At 52.3% G+C, this 22056-nt stretch overlaps 1 protein-coding gene across 1 annotated transcript in view; it reads right to left on the reverse strand.

The window, feature by feature from the left end:
- The window catches only part of FAM177A1 (family with sequence similarity 177 member A1), a 58579-nt gene that overhangs the window by 25065 nt on the left and 11458 nt on the right, over positions 1-22056 (reverse strand). The window contains exon 2 of the mRNA XM_086936939.1: positions 932-1102. Within this exon, the coding sequence (XP_086793065.1) occupies positions 932-1102 (171 nt within the window). The remainder of the gene's footprint in view (positions 1-931; positions 1103-22056) is intronic.

The raw sequence follows: 22056 nt of genomic DNA on the forward strand, positions 1-22056 counted from the left end.
CGCAGTGAAGGGGTTAAACTGCACAAAGGGCAACCATGGGCTTAGAACCCCCCTTTTGAAAAATTACCATCTGCAAAGAAACCACCGACCTGCTGTGTGTGGCACTAAGGCCACTTTCTGTCCCACGCTAAGAGGGTGGATCGCACTAGCTCCACCAGGAGAAGAGATCTGCCCAGCCACTGCATGAGGAAGACAGGAAATCATGGTTTACCTGTAGTATATATTTCAAATGTTGAGCACCATTGTCTGGTCTGGGCCCTTACGGCTCACGACACAGGCAGATTAATTCATGTCACAGACATTAAAAGTCCCAACTGATTTCAGGCTCTTCTGGCCACTTCAAGATGCAAATAAGTGCTCCTGCTCAGTACATGCCACTGTTCTTAAGCGTCAAAGAACCTACCTACGCTGACGGTAATAAAACAAGGAGCTCATATAAGGTAAAGCAGATAACCACCATCTAGCAACGAGCTGCATCCAAGTTCCTGTGGCCTACATACGAAGTAGACAAAGGCTGGGCTTTTGCAAGAAAGTGCACACCATCACAGATCGCCAGCGCAGTGCCCTATCACTATGGACAATAACAGTCCTACAAGCAGAAACCTCCGGTAATAAAAACACAAATATTTGATGTTCAGAAAAGCAAGGCACCAGTTGCTGTTTTGTTCCCAGAAACACAGATTATTAGCTTAGCATTCAGACACACAGAGCTATTGAAGCCCAGACAGGGCCGAAGGGTCCTAGCATGTCAATCACTGCATGAAACAAGTGTCTGGGGTCAGTAAGAGGCTCAACAGCTGCAGTATAAGTGACAAAGTATGGATTCCCAAATACATCCGTATGGAAACCGCAGCACCGCAGAACCTGAAATGCTCAGCCCTTGGATCACACCTTAGTCTGAGACCAACCCTGGCTGAATATATGCACTCACAGGGTCAATAGCAGGCAGCAGGTCCTTCTTCTGCTCCTCTTCCTCCTCATCAGTGCTGTACTCCTCCATCGTCTCTCCACTGGCAAAATGAATCACCCTGCGTGGCACCTTCTTCTTCCCCACGACCCCCAGCTCAACGCTGTCATACTCTCCAGCCCGTCCAGGCTCCATCTAGAACAGGCAACAGAAAACATTAAAGAGTAGCATGTATTCATGATAATAATGCCCAAACCATCCGTCTAACACCAGGATGGAAATGACTATGTCCGACCGTCCGTCTAACACCAGGAAGGACAATACCGTGCCAGACCCTCCTTGAACACCAAGATGGACATGACCATGCCCCAATCCTCGCTTCACACCAGGATGGACATGACTGTACCTGACCCTCCTGTAACACCAGGAAGGACATGACCGTGCCTCGACCCTCCCCTAACACCAGCATGGACATGACCGTGCCTCGACCCTCCCCTAAAACCAGGATGGACATGACCATGCCCTCACCCTCCCCTAACACCAGGATGGACATCACCGTTCCCGACCCTCATCCAACACCAGGATGGACATGACCGTGCCCAGACCCACCTCTAGCACAAAGCTGGACTTGACCGTGCCCGACCCTCCTCTAACACCAGGATGGACATAACCGTGCCCCGACCCTCCCCTAACACCAGGATGGACATGATCGTGCCCCAACCCTCCCCTAACACCAAGATGAACATGATCGTGCCCCAATCCTCGCTTCACACCAGGATGGACATGACCGTGCCTCGACCCTCCCCTAACACCAGGGTGGACATGACCGTGCCTCGACCCTCCCCTAACACCAGGATGGACATGACCATGCCCTCACCCTCCCCTAACACCAGGATGGACATGACCGTTCCCGACCCTCATCCAACACCAGGATGGACATGACCGTGCCTCGACCCTCATCCAACACCAGGATGGACATGACCGTGCCCAGACCCACCTCTAGCACAAAGCTGGACTTGACCGTGCCTCAACCCTCCTCTAACACCAGGATGGACATAACCGTGCCCCGACCCTCCCCTAACACCAGGATGGACATGACTGTGCCCCGACCCTCCCCTAACACCAAGATGAACATGATCGTGCCCCAATCCTCGCTTCACACCAGTGTGGACATGACCGTTCCCGACCCTCCTCTAACACCAAGATGGACATGACCGTGCCCCAATCCTCGCTTCACACCAGGATGGACATGACCCTTGTCTAACACCAGGGTGGACATTACCATGCCGGACCCTCGTCTAACACCAGGATGGACATGACCGTGCCGCGACCCTCCTCTAACACCAGGATGGACATGACCTTTCCCGACCCTCGTCTAACACCAGGAAGGACATGTTCGCGCCCGACACTCCTCGAACACCAGGATGGACATGACCGTGCACCGACCCTCCTTTAACACCAGGATGGACATGATCGTGCCCCAAACCTCTTCTAACACCTTGCTGGACATGACCGTTCCTGGCCCTCCCCTGACACCAGGATGGACATGACCGTGCCCCGACCCTCTACTAACACCTGGATGGACATGACCGTACCCCGACCCTCCTCTAACATCAGGAGGAACATGACCGTGCCCAGACCCACCTCTAGCACAAGGCTGGACTTGACCATGCCCCGACCCTCCCCTAACAACAGGATGGACATGATTGTGCCTCAACCCTCCTCTAACACCAGGATGGGCATAACCGTGCCCCGACCCTCCCCTAACACCAGGATGGACATGACCATGCCTCGACCCTCCTCTAACACCAGGACGGACATGATTGTGCCTCGACCCTCCTCTAACACCAGGATGGACATGATTGTGCCTCGACCCTCCTCTAACACCAGGATGGACATAACCGTGCCCGGACCCTCCCCTAACACCAGGATGGACATGACCGCAGCCGACCCTCATCTAACACCAGGATGGACATGACCACGCCCAACCCTCGTCTAACACCAGGATGGACATGACCACGCCCAACCCTCGTATAACACCAGGATGGACATGACCGTGCCCCAACCCTCCTCTAAAACCAGGATGGACATGGCCGTGCCCCGACCCTCCTCTAACACCAGGATGGAAATAACCGTGCCAGACCCTCCCCTAACACCAGGATGGCCATGACCGCACCCGACCCTCATCTAACACCAGGATGGACATGACCGTGCCCAGACCCACCTCTAGCACAAAGCTGGACTTGACCGTGCCTCAACCCTCCTCTAACACCAGGATGGACATTACCGTGCCCCGCCCCTCCCCTAACACCAGGATGGACATGACCATGCCTCGACCCTCGTCTAACACCAGGATGGACATGACCGTGCCTCAACCCTCCTCTAACACCAGGATGGACATAACCGTGCCCCGACCCTCCCCTAACACCAGGATGGACATGATCGTGCCCCAACCCTCCCCTAACACCAAGATGAACATGATCGTGCCCCAATCCTCGCTTCACACCAGGATGGACATGACCGTGCCTCGACCCTCCCCTAACACCAGGGTGGACATGACCGTGCCTCGACCCTCCCCTAACACCAGGATGGACATGACCATGCCCTCACCCTCCCCTAACACCAGGATGGACATGACCGTTCCCGACCCTCATCCAACACCAGGATGGACATGACCGTGCCTCGACCCTCATCCAACACCAGGATGGACATGACCGTGCCCAGACCCACCTCTAGCACAAAGCTGGACTTGACCGTGCCTCAACCCTCCTCTAACACCAGGATGGACATAATCGTGCCCCGACCCTCCCCTAACACCAGGATGGACATGACCGTGCCCCGACCCTCCCCTAACACCAAGATGAACATGATCGTGCCCCAATCCTCGCTTCACACCAGGGTGGACATGACCGTTCCCGACCCTCCTCTAACACCAAGATGGACATGACCGTGCCCCAATCCTCGCTTCACACCAGGATGGACATGACCATTCCCGACCCTTGTCTAACACCAGGGTGGACATTACCATGCCGGACGCTCCTCTAACACCAGGGTGGACATGACCGTGCCCCGACCCTCGTCTAACACCAGGATGGACATGACCGTGCCGCGACCCTCCTTTAACACCAGGATGGACATGACCTTTCCCGACCCTCGTCTAACACCAGGAAGGACATGTTCGCGCCCGACACTCCTCGAACACCAGGATGGACATGACCGTGCACCGACCCTCCTTTAACACCAGGATGGACATGATCGTGCCCCAAACCTCTTCTAACACCTGGCTGGACATGACCGTTCCTGACCCTCCCCTGACACCAGGATGGACATGACCGTGCCCCGACCCTCTACTAACACCTGGATGGACATGACCGTGCCCCGACCCTCCTCTAACATCAGGAGGAATATGACCGTGCCCGGACCCACCTCTAGCACAAGGCTGGACTTGACCATGCCCCGACCCTCCCCTAACAACAGGATGGACATGATTGTGCCTCAACCCTCCTCTAACACCAGGATGGGCATAACCGTGCCCCGACCCTCCCCTAACACCAGGATGGACATGACCATGCCTCGACCCTCCTCTAACACCAGGACGGACATGATTGTGCCTCGACCCTCCTCTAACACCAGGATGGACATGATTGTGCCTCGACCCTCCTCTAACACCAGGATGGACATAACCGTGCCCGGACCCTCCCCTAACACCAGGATGGACATGACCGCAGCCGACCCTCATCTAACACCAGGATGGACATGACCACGCCCAACCCTCGTCTAACACCAGGATGGACATGACCACGCCCAACCCTCGTCTAACACCAGGATGGACATGACCGCGCCCAACCCTCGTCTAACACCAGGATGGACATGACCGTGCCCCAACCCTCCTCTAAAACCAGGATGGACATGGCCGTGCCCCGACCCTCCTCTAACACCAGGATGGAAATAACCGTGCCAGACCCTCCCCTAACACCAGGATGGCCATGACCGCACCCGACCCTCATCTAACACCAGGATGGACATGACCGTGCCCAGGCCCACCTCTAGCACAAAGCTGGACTTGACCGTGCCTCAACCCTCCTCTAACACCAGGATGGACATTACCGTGCCCCGCCCCTCCCCTAACACCAGGATGGACATGACCATGCCTCGACCCTCGTCTAACACCAGGATGGACATGACCGTGCCTCAACCCTCCTCTAACACCAGGATGGACATAACCGTGCCCCGCCCCTCCCCTAACACCAGGATGGACATGACCACGGCCGACCCTCATCTAACACCAGGATGGACATGACCGTGCCCCGACCTTCCCCTAACACCAAGATGAACATGATCGTGCCCCAATCATCGCTTCACAGCAGGGTGGACATGACCGTTCCCGACCCTCCTCTAACACCAAGATGGACATGACCGTGCCCCAATCCTCGCTTCACACCAGGATGGACATGACCATACCCGACCCTTGTCTAACACCAGGGTGGACATTACCATGCCGGACGCTCCTCTAACACCAGGGTGGACATGACCGTGCCCCGACCCTCCTCTAACACCAGGATGGACATGACCTTTCCCTACCCTCGTCTAACACCAGGAAGGACATGTTCGCGCCCGACACTCCTCGAACACCAGGATGGTCATGACCGTGCACCAACCCTCCTTTAACACCAGGATGGACATGATCGTGCCCCAAACCTCTTCTAACACCTGGCTGGACATGACCGTTCCCGACCCTCCCCTGACACCAGGATGGACATGACCTTGCCCCGACCCTCTCCTAACACCTGGATGGACATGACCGTGCCCCGACTCTCCTCTAACACCAGGAGGAACATGACAGTGCCCGGACCCACCTCTAGCACAAGGCTGGACTTGACCATGCCCCGACTCTCCACTAACAGGATGGACATGATTGTGCCTCAACCCTCCTCTAACACCAGGATGGACATAACCGTGCCCCGACCCTCCCCTAACACCAGGATGGACATGACCATGCCTCGACCCTCCTCTAACACCAGGACGGACATGATTGTGCCTCGACCCTCCCCTAACACCAGGATGGACATGATTGTGCCTCGACCCTCCTCTAACACCAGGATGGACATAACCGTGCCCGGACCCTCCCCTAACACCAGGATGGACATGACCACGGCCGACCCTCATCTAACACCAGGATGGACATGACCACGCCCAACCCTCGTCTAACACCAGGATGGACATGACCGCGCCCAACCCTCGTCTAACACCAGGATGGACATGACCGTGCCCCAACCCTCCTCTAAAACAGGATGGACATGGCCGTGCCCCGACCCTCCTCTAACACCAGGATGGAAATAACCGTGCCAGACCCTCCCCTAACACCAGGATGGCCATGACCGCACCCGACCCTCATCTAACACCAGGATGGACATGACCACGCCCAACCCTCGTCTAACACCAGGATGGACATGACCACGCCCAACCCTCGTCTAACACCAGGATGGACATGACCGCGCCCAACCCTCGTCTAACACCAGGATGGACATGACCGTGCCCCAACCCTCCTCTAAAACCAGGATGGACATGGCCATGCCCCGACCCTCCCCTAACACCAGGATGGACATGATTGTGCCTCGACCCTCCTATAACACCAGGATGGACATAACCGTGCCCCGACCCTCCCCTAACACCAGGAGGGACATGACCGCGCCCGACCCTCATCTAACACCAGGATGGACATGACCGTGCCCCAACCCTCCTCTAAAACCAGGATGGACATGACCGTGCCCCGACCCTCCCCTAACACCAGGATGGACAAGATTGTGCCTCGACCCTCCTCTAACACCAGGATGGACATAATCGTGCCCCGACCCTCGCCTCTAACACCAGAGTGGACATGACCGTTCTCGACCCTCGTCTAACACCAGGATGGACATGACCGCGTCCAACCCTCGTCTAACACCAGGATGGACATGACTGTGCCCCAACCCTCCTCTAACACCAGGATGGACATGACCGTGCCTCGACCCTCCCCTAACACCTGGCTGGACATAACTGTGCCCTTACCCTCCTCTAACACCAGGAAGGACATGACCACGCCCGACCCTCATCTAACACCAGGATGGACATGACCGCGCCCAACCCTCATCTAACACCAGGATGGCCATGACCGCGCCCCAACCCTCATCTAAAACCAGGATGGACATGATTGTTCCCGACCTTCGTCTAACACCAGGATGGACATAACGGTGTCTCGACCCTCCCCTAAGACCAGGATGGACATGACCGTGCCCCGACCCTCTCCTAACACCAGGATGGACATGACCATGCCCCAACCCTCCTCTAAAACCAGGATGGACATGACCGTGCCCCGACCCTCCTCCTACACCAGGATGGACATGACCGTTCCCAAACCTCGTCTAACTCCAGGATGGACATGACTGCTCTCCGACCCTCGTCTAACACCAGGATGGACATGACCGTGCCTCGAACTTCCCCAAGACCAGGATGGACATGACCGCACCCGACCCTCATCTAACATCAGGATGGACATGACTTTGCCCTTACCCTCCTCTAACACTAGGATGGACATGACCTTTCCAGACCCTCGTCTAACACCAGGAAGGATATGACAGTGCCCCAATCCTCCCCTGACACCAGGATGGACATGACCGCGCCTCGACCCCCATCTAAGTCCAGGATGGACTTGACCGTGCCCCAACCCTCATCTAAAACCAGGATGGACATGATTGTTCCCGACCCTCCTCCTACACCAGGATGGACATGACCCTTCCCGACCCTCGTCTAACACCAGGATGGACATGACCGTGCCTCGAACGTCCCCCAAGATCAGGATGGACATGACCGCACCCGACCCTCATCTAACACCAGGATGGACATGACTGTGCCCTTACCCTCCTCTAACACTAGGATGGACATGACCTTTCCAGACCCTCGTCTAACACCAAGAAGGACATGACCGTGCCCAGACCCTCCCCTAAGACCAGGATGGACATGACCGCGCCTCGACCCTCGTCCAACACCGGGAAGGATATGACCGTGCCCCAATCCTCCCCTGACACCAGGAAGGACATGACCGTGCCTCGACCCTCCTCTAACACCAGGATGGACATGACCGTGCAACGACCCTCTTCTAACACTAGGGTGGACATGACTATGCCGGACCCTCCCCTAACACCAGGATGGACATGACCGTGCCGGACCTCCTTTAACATCAGGATGGACATGACCGTGCCAGACCTTCCTCTAACACCAGGATGGACATGACCGTGCAACGACCCTCCCCTAACACCAGGATGGACATGACCGTGCCGGACACTCCTCTAACACCAGGATGGACATGACCGTGCCAGACCCTCCTCTAACACAAGATGGGCATGACTGCTCCCCAACCCTCGTCGAAGACCAGGATGGACATGACTGGTCCCCGACCCTCCTCTAACGCCAGGATGGACATGACCGTGCCCTTACCCTCCTCTAACACCAGGATGGACATGACCTTTCCCGACCCTCATCTAACACCAGGATGGGCATGACCGTGCCACGATCCTCGTCTAACACTAGGGTGGACATGACTGTGCTGGACCCTCCCCTAACACCAGGATGGACATGACTGCTCCCCGACACTCGTCTAACACCAGGATGGACATGACTGCTCTCCGACCCTCGTCTAACACCAGGATGGACATGACCGTGCCTCGACCCTCCTCTAACACCAGGATGGACATGACTGCTCCCCGACCCTCCTCTAACACGGGGATGGACATGACTGCGCCCGACCCCCCTCTAACACCAGGATGGACATGACTGCTCCCTGACACTCGTCTAACACCAGGATGGACATGACTGCTCCCAAACCCTCCCCTAACACCTGGATGGACATGACTGGCCTTCCATGGATGGGCATGACCGTGCTTCGACCCTCCTCTAACACCAGGATGTACATGACTGCTCCCTGACACTCATCTAACACCAGGATGGGTATGACTGCTCCCCGAATCTCCTCTAACACCAGGATGGGCATGACTGGCCTTCCTAGGGATGGTGGCCAGCTGGGCTCAGCAGACCAGCATGTCAGGGACTGCTTTTCAATAAAGCAGTTTTTTTTCTTCAATTCAGCATGTTTTCCTGAAAGGAAAACGGGATGCTTTTTTTTAATGAAACACTTTTGTTTCATTTTTTAAGGGCAGGCAGTGGTCCCTGGGACCACTGCCTGCCCCTAAAAATAATTTCCCCCTGCATTTGTAAAGGGGAAAGGTCCCCTGGGATCCCTTCCCTTTTGTGAGTGCCTTAATTTGCAAGTGTTTTGCGACTGCAATTACGGTTGCAAAACATTCATACATGCCTTTGGGGTCACTATTAGGAAGGGATTGCCCCTTCCTAATAGCGAGTCGCAATTCCTAAATAGAGAGTCGTAATTAATTTGCGACTCACCATTTAGCAATTGTACATGGCCCTGTGAACCCGTTGGCGCATGCAATTTAGGATCGTACATCTGGCCCGAAATGACTCCAGGGTGATGGAATGAACAGACAATACTAGGCATGGAAGTTACACCTGAATTAATGTACTTCGGTTGATCTCAAATACAACTACAAATTTTCAAACGTGGATTACAGAGTAGAACCTAAGATCGAGTCTACACACAGGATCTCCCAGGCACCATCACACACTAATTCTCACCACCAACCTGGAATCTTGAAAACCAAAGCTCTTGCTAAGCTCTTTCACTAGACTTTGTTTACCATTTTGGCCACAGATTACATTAGATCTACTTCTTGAGAATAGCAAAGAATGACAGTGCATTCGATCCATTTCATATTTAATTAGCAGCATTGAGTTTTCAGTTTAGTTGCAGTTTTCATTAGCGTGACTGTATGAAAGAGCCCCTTCTTGACATTGTTACCTCCACTTTCTGCCTGGTATCTGATGCAACTTTGACTGAAAATGTACTGGTTTCCTGCTAACCAGGTCCCCAGTACCAGTGTTCTTTCCCTAAACTTCTTTCCCTATTTTAGGCTCCATGTAAGTTCCTAGTAAATGGTACCCCTGGTACCTAGGGCATTTGAACTAAAGAGGGTTCCTAAGAGCTACAGCACAAACTGTGCCACCCAAAGGCACCCCTCACCACGCTCATGCAAACTGCCACAGCAGCCTGCGTGTCTTGCTGCAGATAAAAACAAAGAGTCGACATGGCACACATCCCTGTGTGCCATGCCTACACAGCACTGCATGAGGTACAGGTAAGTCACCCCTAAAGCAGGCCTTACAGCCCTAAGGCAGGGTGCCCTATATTCAGGTGTGGGCATATCTGAATGAGTGGATGTGTCCCTGTCTCATCTAAGTTCACCCTTAGATACCATAAGTGCACAGGGAAACCATACTGAGTACATGGGCTGGACACTCGTGATTACAAGTTCCCCAGCTACATGATGTCAAACATCTCGTCTTAATAAACCCACAACGATGTCAGTGTTGGATTTATTTTGAACTGCACCCAGAGGGCACCTTAGAGGTCCCCTGAAAACTTACTGACTCCTAGTGTGTTCACTGTCTGGTCCGGGGTATCGGACGTCCTGCACCAAGCACCAACAGTGAGAGTCCAGGCTGGATTCTCACTGCATCACGACCTAGCAGACATCGAGGGATGTCAGAATCACTGAGACCTACTTCGTGAGTGGCCCAGCTGTCCTGATTTTGCCCCTGATAGATGTTGGTACTTGACCACGAGGAGCCTCTTTGCACACCATCCCAGCCCCCTAACCACTCTGCACCTCAGGCGCCCAGCCTGGGTACAGAAGAACCCAAGTCTCCATTCGAGAACTCTCCGACTCCTACTCAAGTCCCCATGTGCAGCCTGTTTCCAGGTGCCCCCACGCCCCTTCACTGTAGCATGCCCAGCTACAAATTCACCAGCACCCTGCTGCTGGTGAAACCCTAGCAGTTCCCAAAGAACTGCTGGTAGTACTTTGGACCATGGCTGACTACAACTCCTAACCTAGAAGGTGAACCCCTGAAATCGACTGTACTTACCTTTATTGCATTTATGTTTTTCCAGGCGCACGACTGTAAAGTATTTACTTAACTGTAAAAATTGATAACAAAGAAAGTACTTACCTTTGAACTAAGTTTTTGGTTTTGAAACATATATAAAAAGTGTTCTTTTTTTCTGAATTGGTCTCAGATTTATTCTGAGTGTGTGTCTCATTTATTGCCTCTCAGTATAACAAATGCTTAGCACTACCCTCTGATAAGCCTTAACTGCTCGCCCACACTACCACAAAAGAGATTATTTGGCACTTTAGCCTTTGAAAACCAATTGGGGACCCACTGGACTCTAGTCTTCATATTAGTGCACTATATAGAGAGTCTACTTCCTACAGTAACCCAGATCATAGGGTGCTCCAGAGCACTTTAATAGGGTTAATGCAATTGCTGGGGTGGGACTCGGTACACCGGCACACATCACCAGCAGCAGTAGAGGCCTGATTGGTGATGCTTAAAGAGCATCTTGGGTCTCCTGTGGCACGTTAGGCGATCAGGCGTACCCGGCTCAAGGGCAGACCTGTCTGCAGCCAGACGAGGTTGTGCCCAGTCTCTTGGCTCCGGACCTTGGCGCGTTTGGTGTCTTCGCATTTCCTGGCCCTGCCAATTGCATACCAGTGACCTTTCGAATATCAGGCAAGCTTCTATTCCTTTTATTACCGTTGCATGACTGTACTTTGTAGTCATGTGAAAAAAGATTACTACAACCAGGAAGCCCCGAGGGGATAGAGAGGGCCCCCACACAGCTCCAATCAAAACCTATTTAACTTCTGCGATTAATGCCATCTCCTCTGAATTGGAGTGTATAGAAAGCTGCATTGATGCAGTTCAAAAGTTCATGGTTTCAAAAGATTTGTTAGATTCTCCCACAGTGATTGATGCTTATTCTGTGAGTCAAAGGGTCGTTGCACTTCCCCTGGGTATACCCTTGGAACCAGTTATTGTTATTCAAAACTCACAAATCAAAGACTTCCTGACCAACCAAGCCCTCACCCAAGCCTGCTCACTCCCAACCCACTCGAAAGGCGCCACCCTTGACTGGATCATCTCCAAGGAATCAGCGGTCAAGCTTGTCTCCTTAGCCCCATGCGACTGGTCTAACCACCACTCTATCACATTCCTACTGCCTGGCACCCACAAGACATGGTCACCTCATCCTGTGACTCCCAAACGCTGGGTTAGAGACACCAAAACCTGGATCACAGGAAACTGGCTGCCCGCTGTGAGGCTGACCTCCCCTCGCGTCTCCACGGTCAAAAACCTCACTCCAACATTCTCGATGACCTTGCTCCGTTAAAACTAAAAAGAACCCAGATCAAAGACAGGAACCCTTGGTTAAATGGATCCCTCAACAATGGGAGGAGATCCCTCGGGCAGGCTGAACGCAACAGGAAACAGCACCCATCAGCAGCCCATCTACATCTTCTCCGCCAGTCCAGAAACGGATACAGTAGGAAAGTCTGCAACTCAAAACAAGCATTTACAATGCAATAGGTCTCGCAGCATTAAAGTTTGAGTTATTGGCATTGTGTATAACAATGCCAATAGTTATAACTTTTGCAAATGTGACACCTATAGCATTTGTAACGCAATATGTGTTGTACTTACGTGACTTAGATTTATTGATATTACCAATAATAATGGCTGTTAATATTTTTAATAATTAATACTTAAATAAAAGTTATTGCAATTGAGTCGATGGAAAGGTGAAGTGGGTCGTGTCCCCGAGTGATGTTGTGGTGTAAATGACAATGCCTTAACAATGTCTTCACTGGGGCTTAATGCAGCGTGCCTTCACACATAAGAGGCAGTATTTGTTTCTTCAGTAATGAACCATTACCTCAGAAGCTACTGCGGTTTCTGTGCACACCTTAGGGACAGGGAGCTCGAACCAGGGCCTACTGCAGCTTACCCAACTCCTGACAATGGCCCAGACACCCCTCCCTCTGCACTTCCTCATTCCCCTGCAGCCACGAACTTCTCTGCCAATTGGGGGACACCAGAGTCGCCGTTCTTTGGCTTTCTGTTTTCAAAGTAGTCAGACAGACTGTCATCACCAGTCCTGGTGCACTATCGCCAGCTCTGCCCGGCCCGCTCCTTTGGTACTCTGCCCGGTCACTCCCGGTATATTAGTGCCCGCTCTGACCGCACTGTGCCGGTCCGGGCTTATCTTACGTCAGAATCCACAGTCCAAAGAACTCTCTCCGTGTCCCCAAGTAGCCCGGCTCGCTGTCTTGACAACTTGCACCCACTAACCCGGCGTCACGGCGTGGTTGAAACATTTCCCAGAGCAACCGGCTCATGCCAGGGAGCAACTGCTGCCTTTAACCACGTGATGCGCATGCACTGATTAAAACGAAATCAGTGGTGGCGGGGCGGGCCACAGCAAAGCAACTTCCACACACAGCAGAGAGCCCGAGGGAACACAAACCCAAAACACACAGCATTAGTTTCAAATCGCAGTGTCGGAGGGGTGGTCGCTAAGCCTCACCTAGCAGTCTCTGGGCAGCTGAGACCTCGGGTGGCTGTGGTCTCCTCTCTGGGCTCCGGCAGAGGTCGGCTCCTTGTTTTGGCCGCCGGTGTGGTGAAGCAGCTGTCAACCTGCGGGTGTCCCCAGCCCTCGTGGTCCGCTATTTGCTGGTCCGCCCGCTCTGGAGTCTGTTGTTCGTCCTCTTCCCCGGGCGGGCGCTGCACCGGGGGCGGGGCCTGGCGGCGGAGTCCCGCCCTACACGGACTCCGAGGAAAGCCGGTCCTAACGCTGCTGCCGCTGCGGGCCCCGACGATGAGAGAACCCTGAACCGCAACTCCCCCCGCTCCGCTCCCCACCCCGCGGATAATTAGAACAAGCACGGACTGCACCACAGAGGAGCCGGCGCGCGCACCAGAGGAGCGGGGGCAATGGAGCGAGAAGACACGCTGAGATGAGGTAGGAGATGTGTGTGTGTAAGCGCCGGGGGTTCTGTGTGTGTGTATGCTCGGCGGGGGGGGGGGTTCTGTATGTGTGTGTATGCGCGGCGGGGGGGTTGGGCTGTATGTGTGTTGTGCATGTGTTGTGAAGAGCCTGCCGGAATCGGAGCCCAAGTTCATGCGCGCGACCTGATCCGATTCCGGCAGGCTGCGTGCGCGTAACAGTCTCTTGTCCGCTCTGCCTAGTTCTTGAAAGCAAAAACGGACTGAAACGATTACAATAGACTCGCTCTGCGACAGCAGGGGCTTTCGCCCCTGCAATCGCAGGTGTGAGACCTAAAGCCAAGAATAGACTGCGCAAGCTATTCGAGCTGGTCAAACTCCAATCTAACAAACTGGCTAAAACCTCCAAAGAAACCCCTAAAGCGCCAATAACATGCAAGGAATTTTCCTCCTTCTTCTGTGACAAAATCTCTGCCCTAGGAAATGATCTTAAATCTGCAACGCTCTCCCAAACCTCACAGGCTTCACCTCTTCTTTTTGCGCTGACTTCCCAGACTTCACCCAAAAACCTAGTGCACTGGTCCAACTTCAAAGTTTACGAGGAACATTCTGTCTCAAGAAATCTGTCTTCCTTAAACCTGAACAATCACTACAACGATCCTCTCCCCTCTAACTGCCTAACCACCACCTCTCAAGCTATCATCCCTCTTGGGCTGCAACAATCAATGCGTCCCTCCTACAGGGAACAATACCAGACTCTCTTAAAGCCGGCCAAGTCGTCCCCATCTTTTAAAAAACCTACGCTGGATCCTGCTTCCCCTGACAACTATAGACCTATATCCAACCTCCCACTCTTAGCAAAAGTTCTTGAGAAATGAGGACAGCAGCAGCTGAGCCAACACATCACCAACTTCCACCTACTAGATGACTTTCAATCCGGTTTCAGACCTAGTGACAGCACTGAAGCCACCATCCTACACATCGTGGATGATGCCTTACAAGCCCTTGACCAAGGCAAAACATGTCTCCTAATTCTTCTTGACCTTTCCTCAGCTTTCGATATGGTTAACCACGAAACACTCCTCGAACGCCTCAAACTCAGGATGGGACTGGATGGCACCGTTCTAGAATGGTTCAGGACCTTCCTCCAGAATCGTTCACAGAGAATCCTAATCAATGGTACCTTATCCGCTCCCACTCCGATCACGGTTGGAGTTCCCCAACGATCAACCCTTTCCCCAACCCTCTTCAACCTTTACCTTGATCCGCTCACAGAGGTGCTTTGTACCGCCAATATCGCCTACCACATGTATGCCGACGACACACAGATCTACATTAAAATCTCTTCTCCTGAGGACTGACTTAAATAAATACATCCATATCACAACCATTCAAACACATACACACTCTCACAAACTCCATACAAACAGCATCTGAACAAGGTGAAGGTTATGTGTGACAAAAAAGCCTCCACAACCAGATTGATTCTTATGTTCAAAGCACAAGGCTGAGCATAGGGTCGACGCGCATTTCGGCGGTATATGAAGAGTAGTTAGACCATTTTCATCAGGACCATTCCAGGTACCCACATCAATTTCACAGCAACCAGGGGACAGGGGCAGAGGATTTGTAGAGTCAGGACCAATAGCTGCTATTCATACGTTCTATTTATCAGGGGAGGCACCTTCCCTTATTCACGAAGAGTGATGCCGATCTCTCCAAGGCGATATCCTTGGCAAGTGCGCGATCCAATATGTTTTATTCCTAACGACTAGTGCGGGAAGAGGCCGAAAATTTTCAAGAAGTGTGGAGAGGAAATATAAAAGGAGACCTTCTTCACGTTATCCTTCATCGGTTTATTTTCCACAGTTGAATTTTCAAATTTTATTCACTAAAATTTTGAAGTTGCTGCACAACTGGTGCGCTTTACTGCTTCCCAGGATACAGTTGTCTTCACAAGATGCCCTACTTTTCTTTAATCAAAGTACCCTGTTTTTTGGGCACCACTTTTAACAAACGTTTTTCGAAGAGTAGTGTTAGGTCAGATCTCTTCCACTTGGAAGGACTCTACTATAGTCACTGTTTTTAACAAGCATTTACAATGCAATGGTTTTGCCTTTGTTAAAGTTAGAGCTATTGGCATTGCTCTTGACATTATTTTTATTTATGTTTTTTTTTAACAAATAAATGGCATTGTCATTTACAATGCCACTAGCTTTATCTCTCGCAAATGACACACACAAACACACACAGAGCCCCCACACACACACACCGAGCCCCCCACACACACACAGCCCCCCACACACACAGCCACAAAGAGCCCCCCACACACACACAGCCACACAAAGCCCCCCACACACACAGCCACACAAAGCCCCCCACACACCCACACAGAGCCTTCCACACACACCCACACAGCACAAGCAGGCAACAGGGGCACACGGAGGCACAAGCAGGCAACAGGGGCACACGGAGGCACAAGCAGGCAACAGGGGCACACGGAGGCACAAGCAGGCAACAGGGGCACACGGAGGCACAAGCAGGCAACAGGGGTACACGGAGGCACAAGCAGGCAACAGGGTCACGAAAACAAGCACAAGCAGGCAAAAGGGTCACAAGCAGGAATTGTAATTTAGACGGGGCTGAAGTGGAGAACGGTCAGTAGGGAAGTAGTGCGGCTGGTGCAGTGGTACCAGGCCGAAAGGTGAGAGGGGCTGTCTGCACCCCAGTTTGGACAGTTTCCACTACCTAACAGGGATTGGTGGGAGGGGGGCGTACTTCTTGCTTGCTTTAGGGCTGTTACTTCGGGGACGCAGTGCACGCTCTTGCCTGCTGCCTGCTGCCACCGGGACACGACAACAGGCAGGGAGAGGACAGAGAAGCCAGAGGAACATGTGTAGCCTCAAAAAACAATGCACCAGGCTTATAAGACGGCAGAGCAGCATGTGTGGCATCAAAAAACAATGCAGCAGTCTTACAAGACAGCAGAGCAGCCAGAGGAACACGAGTAGCCTCTAAAACAATGCACCAGACTTACAAGACAGCAGAGCAGTATGTGTGGCATCAAAAAACAATGCAGCAGTCTTACAAGACAGCAGAGCAGCCAGAAGAACACGAGTAGCCTCTAAAACAATGCACCAGACTTACAAGACAGCAGAGCAGCATGTGTGGCATCAAAAACAATGCAGCAGTCTTACAAGACAGCAGAGCAGCCAGAGGAACACGAGTAGCCTCTAAAACAATGCACCAGAGCAGCCACAGGAACATGTGTGCCTCAAACACAAAGGGCTTATTGCCACTAATTACAAACATTTTAATGAAAGATTTTGGCAGTATGGATGCAACAAATAAATAAACAAAAACTTTGTTTTAGACAGACATCAGATCAAGCAGTGGGTCAAAGAATTTGCTTTACAAACTACTATTGTACAGTAGGATCCGCAGGTCTGCGCACATTCACTACAATTATCACGTAGTCCAAGTGCCCCTGACCCGGAGTCAACTGAATTTCTTGAAGTTAAAAAAATCTCAATACTTGAATCACCCACTATTGGAATGTACAAATAACTGTTTACTTTTGTGCAACAATATATTCAATGCAACTCAAAGATCACCATATTTGCAGCATCTATTGTATTTTTAACTCTTGACAATCACTTAAGCTAGCACATAATGTGTATTTGCAGCTCTTAAGCACTGGCAAAATCAATATGCCTCGGCTCTGTGACTGAGATCCATCAGCTTGGTCACTGGCTTTTTGTAATGCCGTACAGTGGGGTAATTTCCCCTCAATGCTGTGCAATATGGTTACAAAACAATAAGTGTGATGACACGACTGACATGTCATTCTGGTGATATGTGTATCACGACCCATGCAGGTACCTTGTCAAAGTATAGAGATTCGGCTTTAGGCAGACTCCTATTGTTGTGTTCTATGTCTGGAAGGAATAACAGAAAACGCACACAGGTACCTAAATACTGGTCAGGTCATGTCACATGATGGGTGAGGCCTACAATATTAGTTTACATGTTTTAAGCCACCCTTAATTACATAGGCCATGCCTCTTGGATAGGATTCCTTGCAGGTCACCCAAAGCACTGCTCCAAAGAGTGACCGAGGGCTTACCTGACCAGGCCTCCATGTTGCTGCATGTAGATGCTTTCCTTGCCTTCACCCGCACAGATCTCCGAAGCAGAGGTATCCACAGTGCAAAGAACCAGACGCAAGTCTGAGGAGGTTGATGGCACCGGATCCACACCATAAATGTACACACAACCTCTCCTGACGTCCTCCAGTAGCCATTCTCCGGCCGACCTAATCAGCGGGAGGAGGGCGGGAACAAACACGGACAGCGGGAGGGGGGCGGGAAAAAGACAGCGGGAAAGTATTTACCTACATTCCACATTAAAGCTCTGTCGGGCTGTTTGTATGATTAAGGTAGACGGCGAACAGCATAATGTACACCTCTGCCAGCAAAGGGAACGCGATGCCCTGCTCCTGAAAGTGGTTCTGTCCTAGCCTGAAAAAACCCTCAATCTTCATCCGTCAGCGAAAACGATCAACAACCTCCCTCACTCTACAGCCCGCTAATGCCCTCATTTCCGTGGGTACTGAAGGGGCCATGAAGCTGCCTTCTGTGCTTACCACCGCTTGGAAAGCGGGAGGGGGACGGCGGGAGGAGGGACACGGAGAACTTTGAAACTCGGGACTTCCGGCTTGCTTGCAGCCCGGCCGGACCAGATTCGGGGGCGTTCCCGGCTTTTGGCTGACGTCGCGTGACGTCGGCAAAAGCCAAAGAATCTCGGGAACGCCCCCGTGTCTGGTCCGGCATTGACGGACAGGCCCCTCGTCCAATGGCTAGCCTCCATTTATGGAGCTAGCCAATCGGAGGAGGGGGCGTATCCCGACCCACACACACAACTCAAGAGGTTTTTTTGGCACATGCGCAAAGCGCATGGCCAGTCAAAACCTAAAAAGGATGCAATATTTCCTGCTGTGCAAGACTATCTTTCTCAAAACGGAAGACAAACTTTAATTAGTCCAAAACTGCCAGTCACAGAAAGGATTATTTACTTTTCATATAGTAAGACCAGTTCTTTACAAAGGTTGTTTCTTTATGTATAATAGGTTAGTAACAACTCTCCTTAACCAGAATAAGATTATTTTCAAGTATCCCTCTCAGATCGTCTTAGAACGACTATTTTACTTTCAGCAGATCATTCTGCTACATGACACGTAAAATGAGAGAGCATGTGCACTTGGCAGCACAACAGCTATGTATAAAAGAGGACAGCACTAGTACTTCTCAGCAGGGCTGTTGTAATTTCAATTGGACCATAAAGGTAGGAAAGCTGAAAAAAGTTCAGCGTAGAAGCATGGGCATCTCTTAATGGGGGCATATTTTTCTTCGGGTGTATTGGACTGCACAGAAAGCTCTCAGAAGGATCCAATGATGCAATTGGGTAGTAGGAATGCCATATTTTAATTGAGCAGTACTTGCATCCCTCAGTGTTTCTGCTTTACACGTAATGTGACAGCATAAGTACCTTTTGTCAAGGCTTTTATACTTTATTGGGGCAGTGACAGCATGTCTCACCGTGCCGGATGTCCTTTTAATGTGTAATGTTTAAATTGACTTCTTCTCAGCAGGGTGGGTTTAATGAGCTAATACTTGCACCCCCCAGTAGGGCTTCTGTCATTTAAATGGGCAGTAAATGTAGTTCTTAGCAGCACTGCTAGTATTATCATTATTAATTGGGCAATAATGGGTGAAAGGGTCACTGCCAGCACTTCCTAAGAAGACTGCTTTGATTTCACTGGGAGAGTGTCAGCACTTGTCAGCAGGGGTCCTACACTTTAAGAGAACTAAGCCAGCCGCTCGTCTGTTCCGAAATCCCACAGTTTTAACTGGACAGCAGCAGCCCGTCTCGGAAGCGTGGCTCTGCTTTAAATGGGACACCGCCAGATCCAGCACTTCAATGATGGGCTGCCGACCGGACAGGCAGGTCTCCAATGAAATACAGCACTTCACTTCTCAGCAGCAGAGACAAACTACTTGTGGGAATCCCTGGAAAGGGTGCCTTGCGCGTAATGTGACTGTTGGGCGCGTCTCTGCAAGCACTTGTACATTTACTGGAGTGGTGTCATCACTCACTGGACAATTTCTGCCCTGCTGGGGAGGTAGTTCTTACTCAAATTACTCAAATCATAGTAGTACCTAGGTTTTTTATTCCAAGTACTGTCATTTTAACCAGGCCTGTGACTGAACACCTGATTACTATTTACTAGTCAATGGCTATATACTGCCACTGTCCTAACCTCATTCTCCGTATCCCATCCAGGCACTGCAGTGTACCACAGGCTGCACCTACCATGCACACGGTGAGGTAGAAATGGTGTCCATGTAGAGGATAGCAGAAACTTCTGCATTAAACTATACTCAATATTCAGTACACTAGATGGGTACTTCAGACATTAAAGGAATACTTAGTTAGAATAATTTAAGAGGGCTCTGGAGGGATGCGTAAATCGTTGATACTGATAGAAAAACTTTTAAAAGTGCCCTCGGCGGATACAAGAGTGCTCGCTCCTCCGGCCCACACTTACTTCTCCTGGCCCTGGTCGCTGTAGCGCGAGACGAAGAGCCCGACCAGCGCCTGGCTCAGGTGGCCCCGGTAGTCCAGCTGCAGGCGGTAGCGCTGCCCGGGCCGCAGCGGCTCCTGCAGCTCCAGCACCAGGTAGTGGTGGGTGGCCGAGAGCCAGCGCCGCTCGATGCCCAGCTCCCGGCCGCGGCTCTCCCCCTGCAGCTCGAGCAGCGCAGCCCGCGTGATGTTCAGCTCCAGGCTGTGCAGCAGCAGCACGGAGCCCCGCTCCTCCGGGCCGCAGCGCAGCGTGATGTTCACCTGCCCCGAGAAGGGGAAGTTGCCCTCCGCGTCCGGCTCCAGCCGCGGCCACAGCTCCAGCTCGTAGTGCTCGGGTACCAGTGACAAAAGGGCGGGGGGGGGGGGGGGGGGGGGGGGGGGGAGGAGACCACGGCAGGGAAAGTAAACAACGGCCGACCTAATCAGCGGGAGGAGGGCGGGAACAAACACGGACAGTGGGAGGGGGGCGGGAAAAAGACCACTGCAGGGAAAGAAAACAACGACCGACCTAATCCTATCCGGATGACGTGGCGGAGGCTCGGCCGGCTGGGCCAATCCCAGCGCGGCCCTGGCTGGAGACACACGGCTGCTTCATTGGGGCCGGATCTCGCATGGAGCTGGGGGGCCAGGGTCGAGTCTCGGCGGCAAACTGCACCAATCTAAATTACTGCCCATAAGGCCCCCTTGGATAGTCCTCAGCCAAGCCCCCTATTTACATTGCTGGAATCAAAGTGCGAGCGGGAGGGGCGACGGCGGGAGGAGGGACACGGAGAACTTTAAAACTCACCGACTGCTTAGGCTTTCATTACCAGGCTCCGGGAGGAAGACAAGACCACACGGAGAGCGGGAGGGGGACGGCGGGAGGAGGGACACGGAGAACTTTGAAACTCGGGACTTCCGGCTTGCTTGCAGCCCGGCCGGACCAGATTCGGGGGCGTTCCCGGCTTTTGGCTGACGTCGCGTGACGTCGGCAAAAGCCAAAGAATCTCGGGAACGCCCCCGTGTCTGGTCCGGCATTGACGGACAGGCCCCTCGTCCAATGGCAAGGCTCCGTTTACGGAGCCAGCCAATCAATGACGAGGGCCGACCCAAAGCCACACACACAACTCAAGAGGTTTTTTGGCACATGCGCAAAGCGCATGGCCAGTCAAAACCTAAAAAGGGCAACAGGAAATTACCTACTTGTTACAGTCCCATATCCTTCTTGAATTCTTCGGCTACAATCTTGGGGAAAATAATCCTTCATCTCCTTGAGGAAGGGCTAGTGACACTAAGTTTTTATAGGAGGTTCAATTTGGCTTCTGCCCTGCAGTTGTAACAATCTTTGAACCTCCTTATAATTTCAGGTAAATATGAGCAAAATAAGGGTGGGGCAATCCACACAGCTTTGATTGATTTATCCAGTACTTTCGATTTGGTTGACCGGGAAAAGCTCTGGACAAAGATGGGGAAAGCTGGCGAAAATCCAGCATTAATCGACCTTTTTATCGGACTGCATGAGGGGACGAAGACAAGGGTTCAATTTGACACCAATGTAGACTGACCCCCTT

Source organism: Lissotriton vulgaris, chromosome 9 (genome assembly GCF_964263255.1).
Source record: "Lissotriton vulgaris chromosome 9, aLisVul1.2, whole genome shotgun sequence".
NCBI lineage: Eukaryota > Metazoa > Chordata > Amphibia > Caudata > Salamandridae > Lissotriton > Lissotriton vulgaris.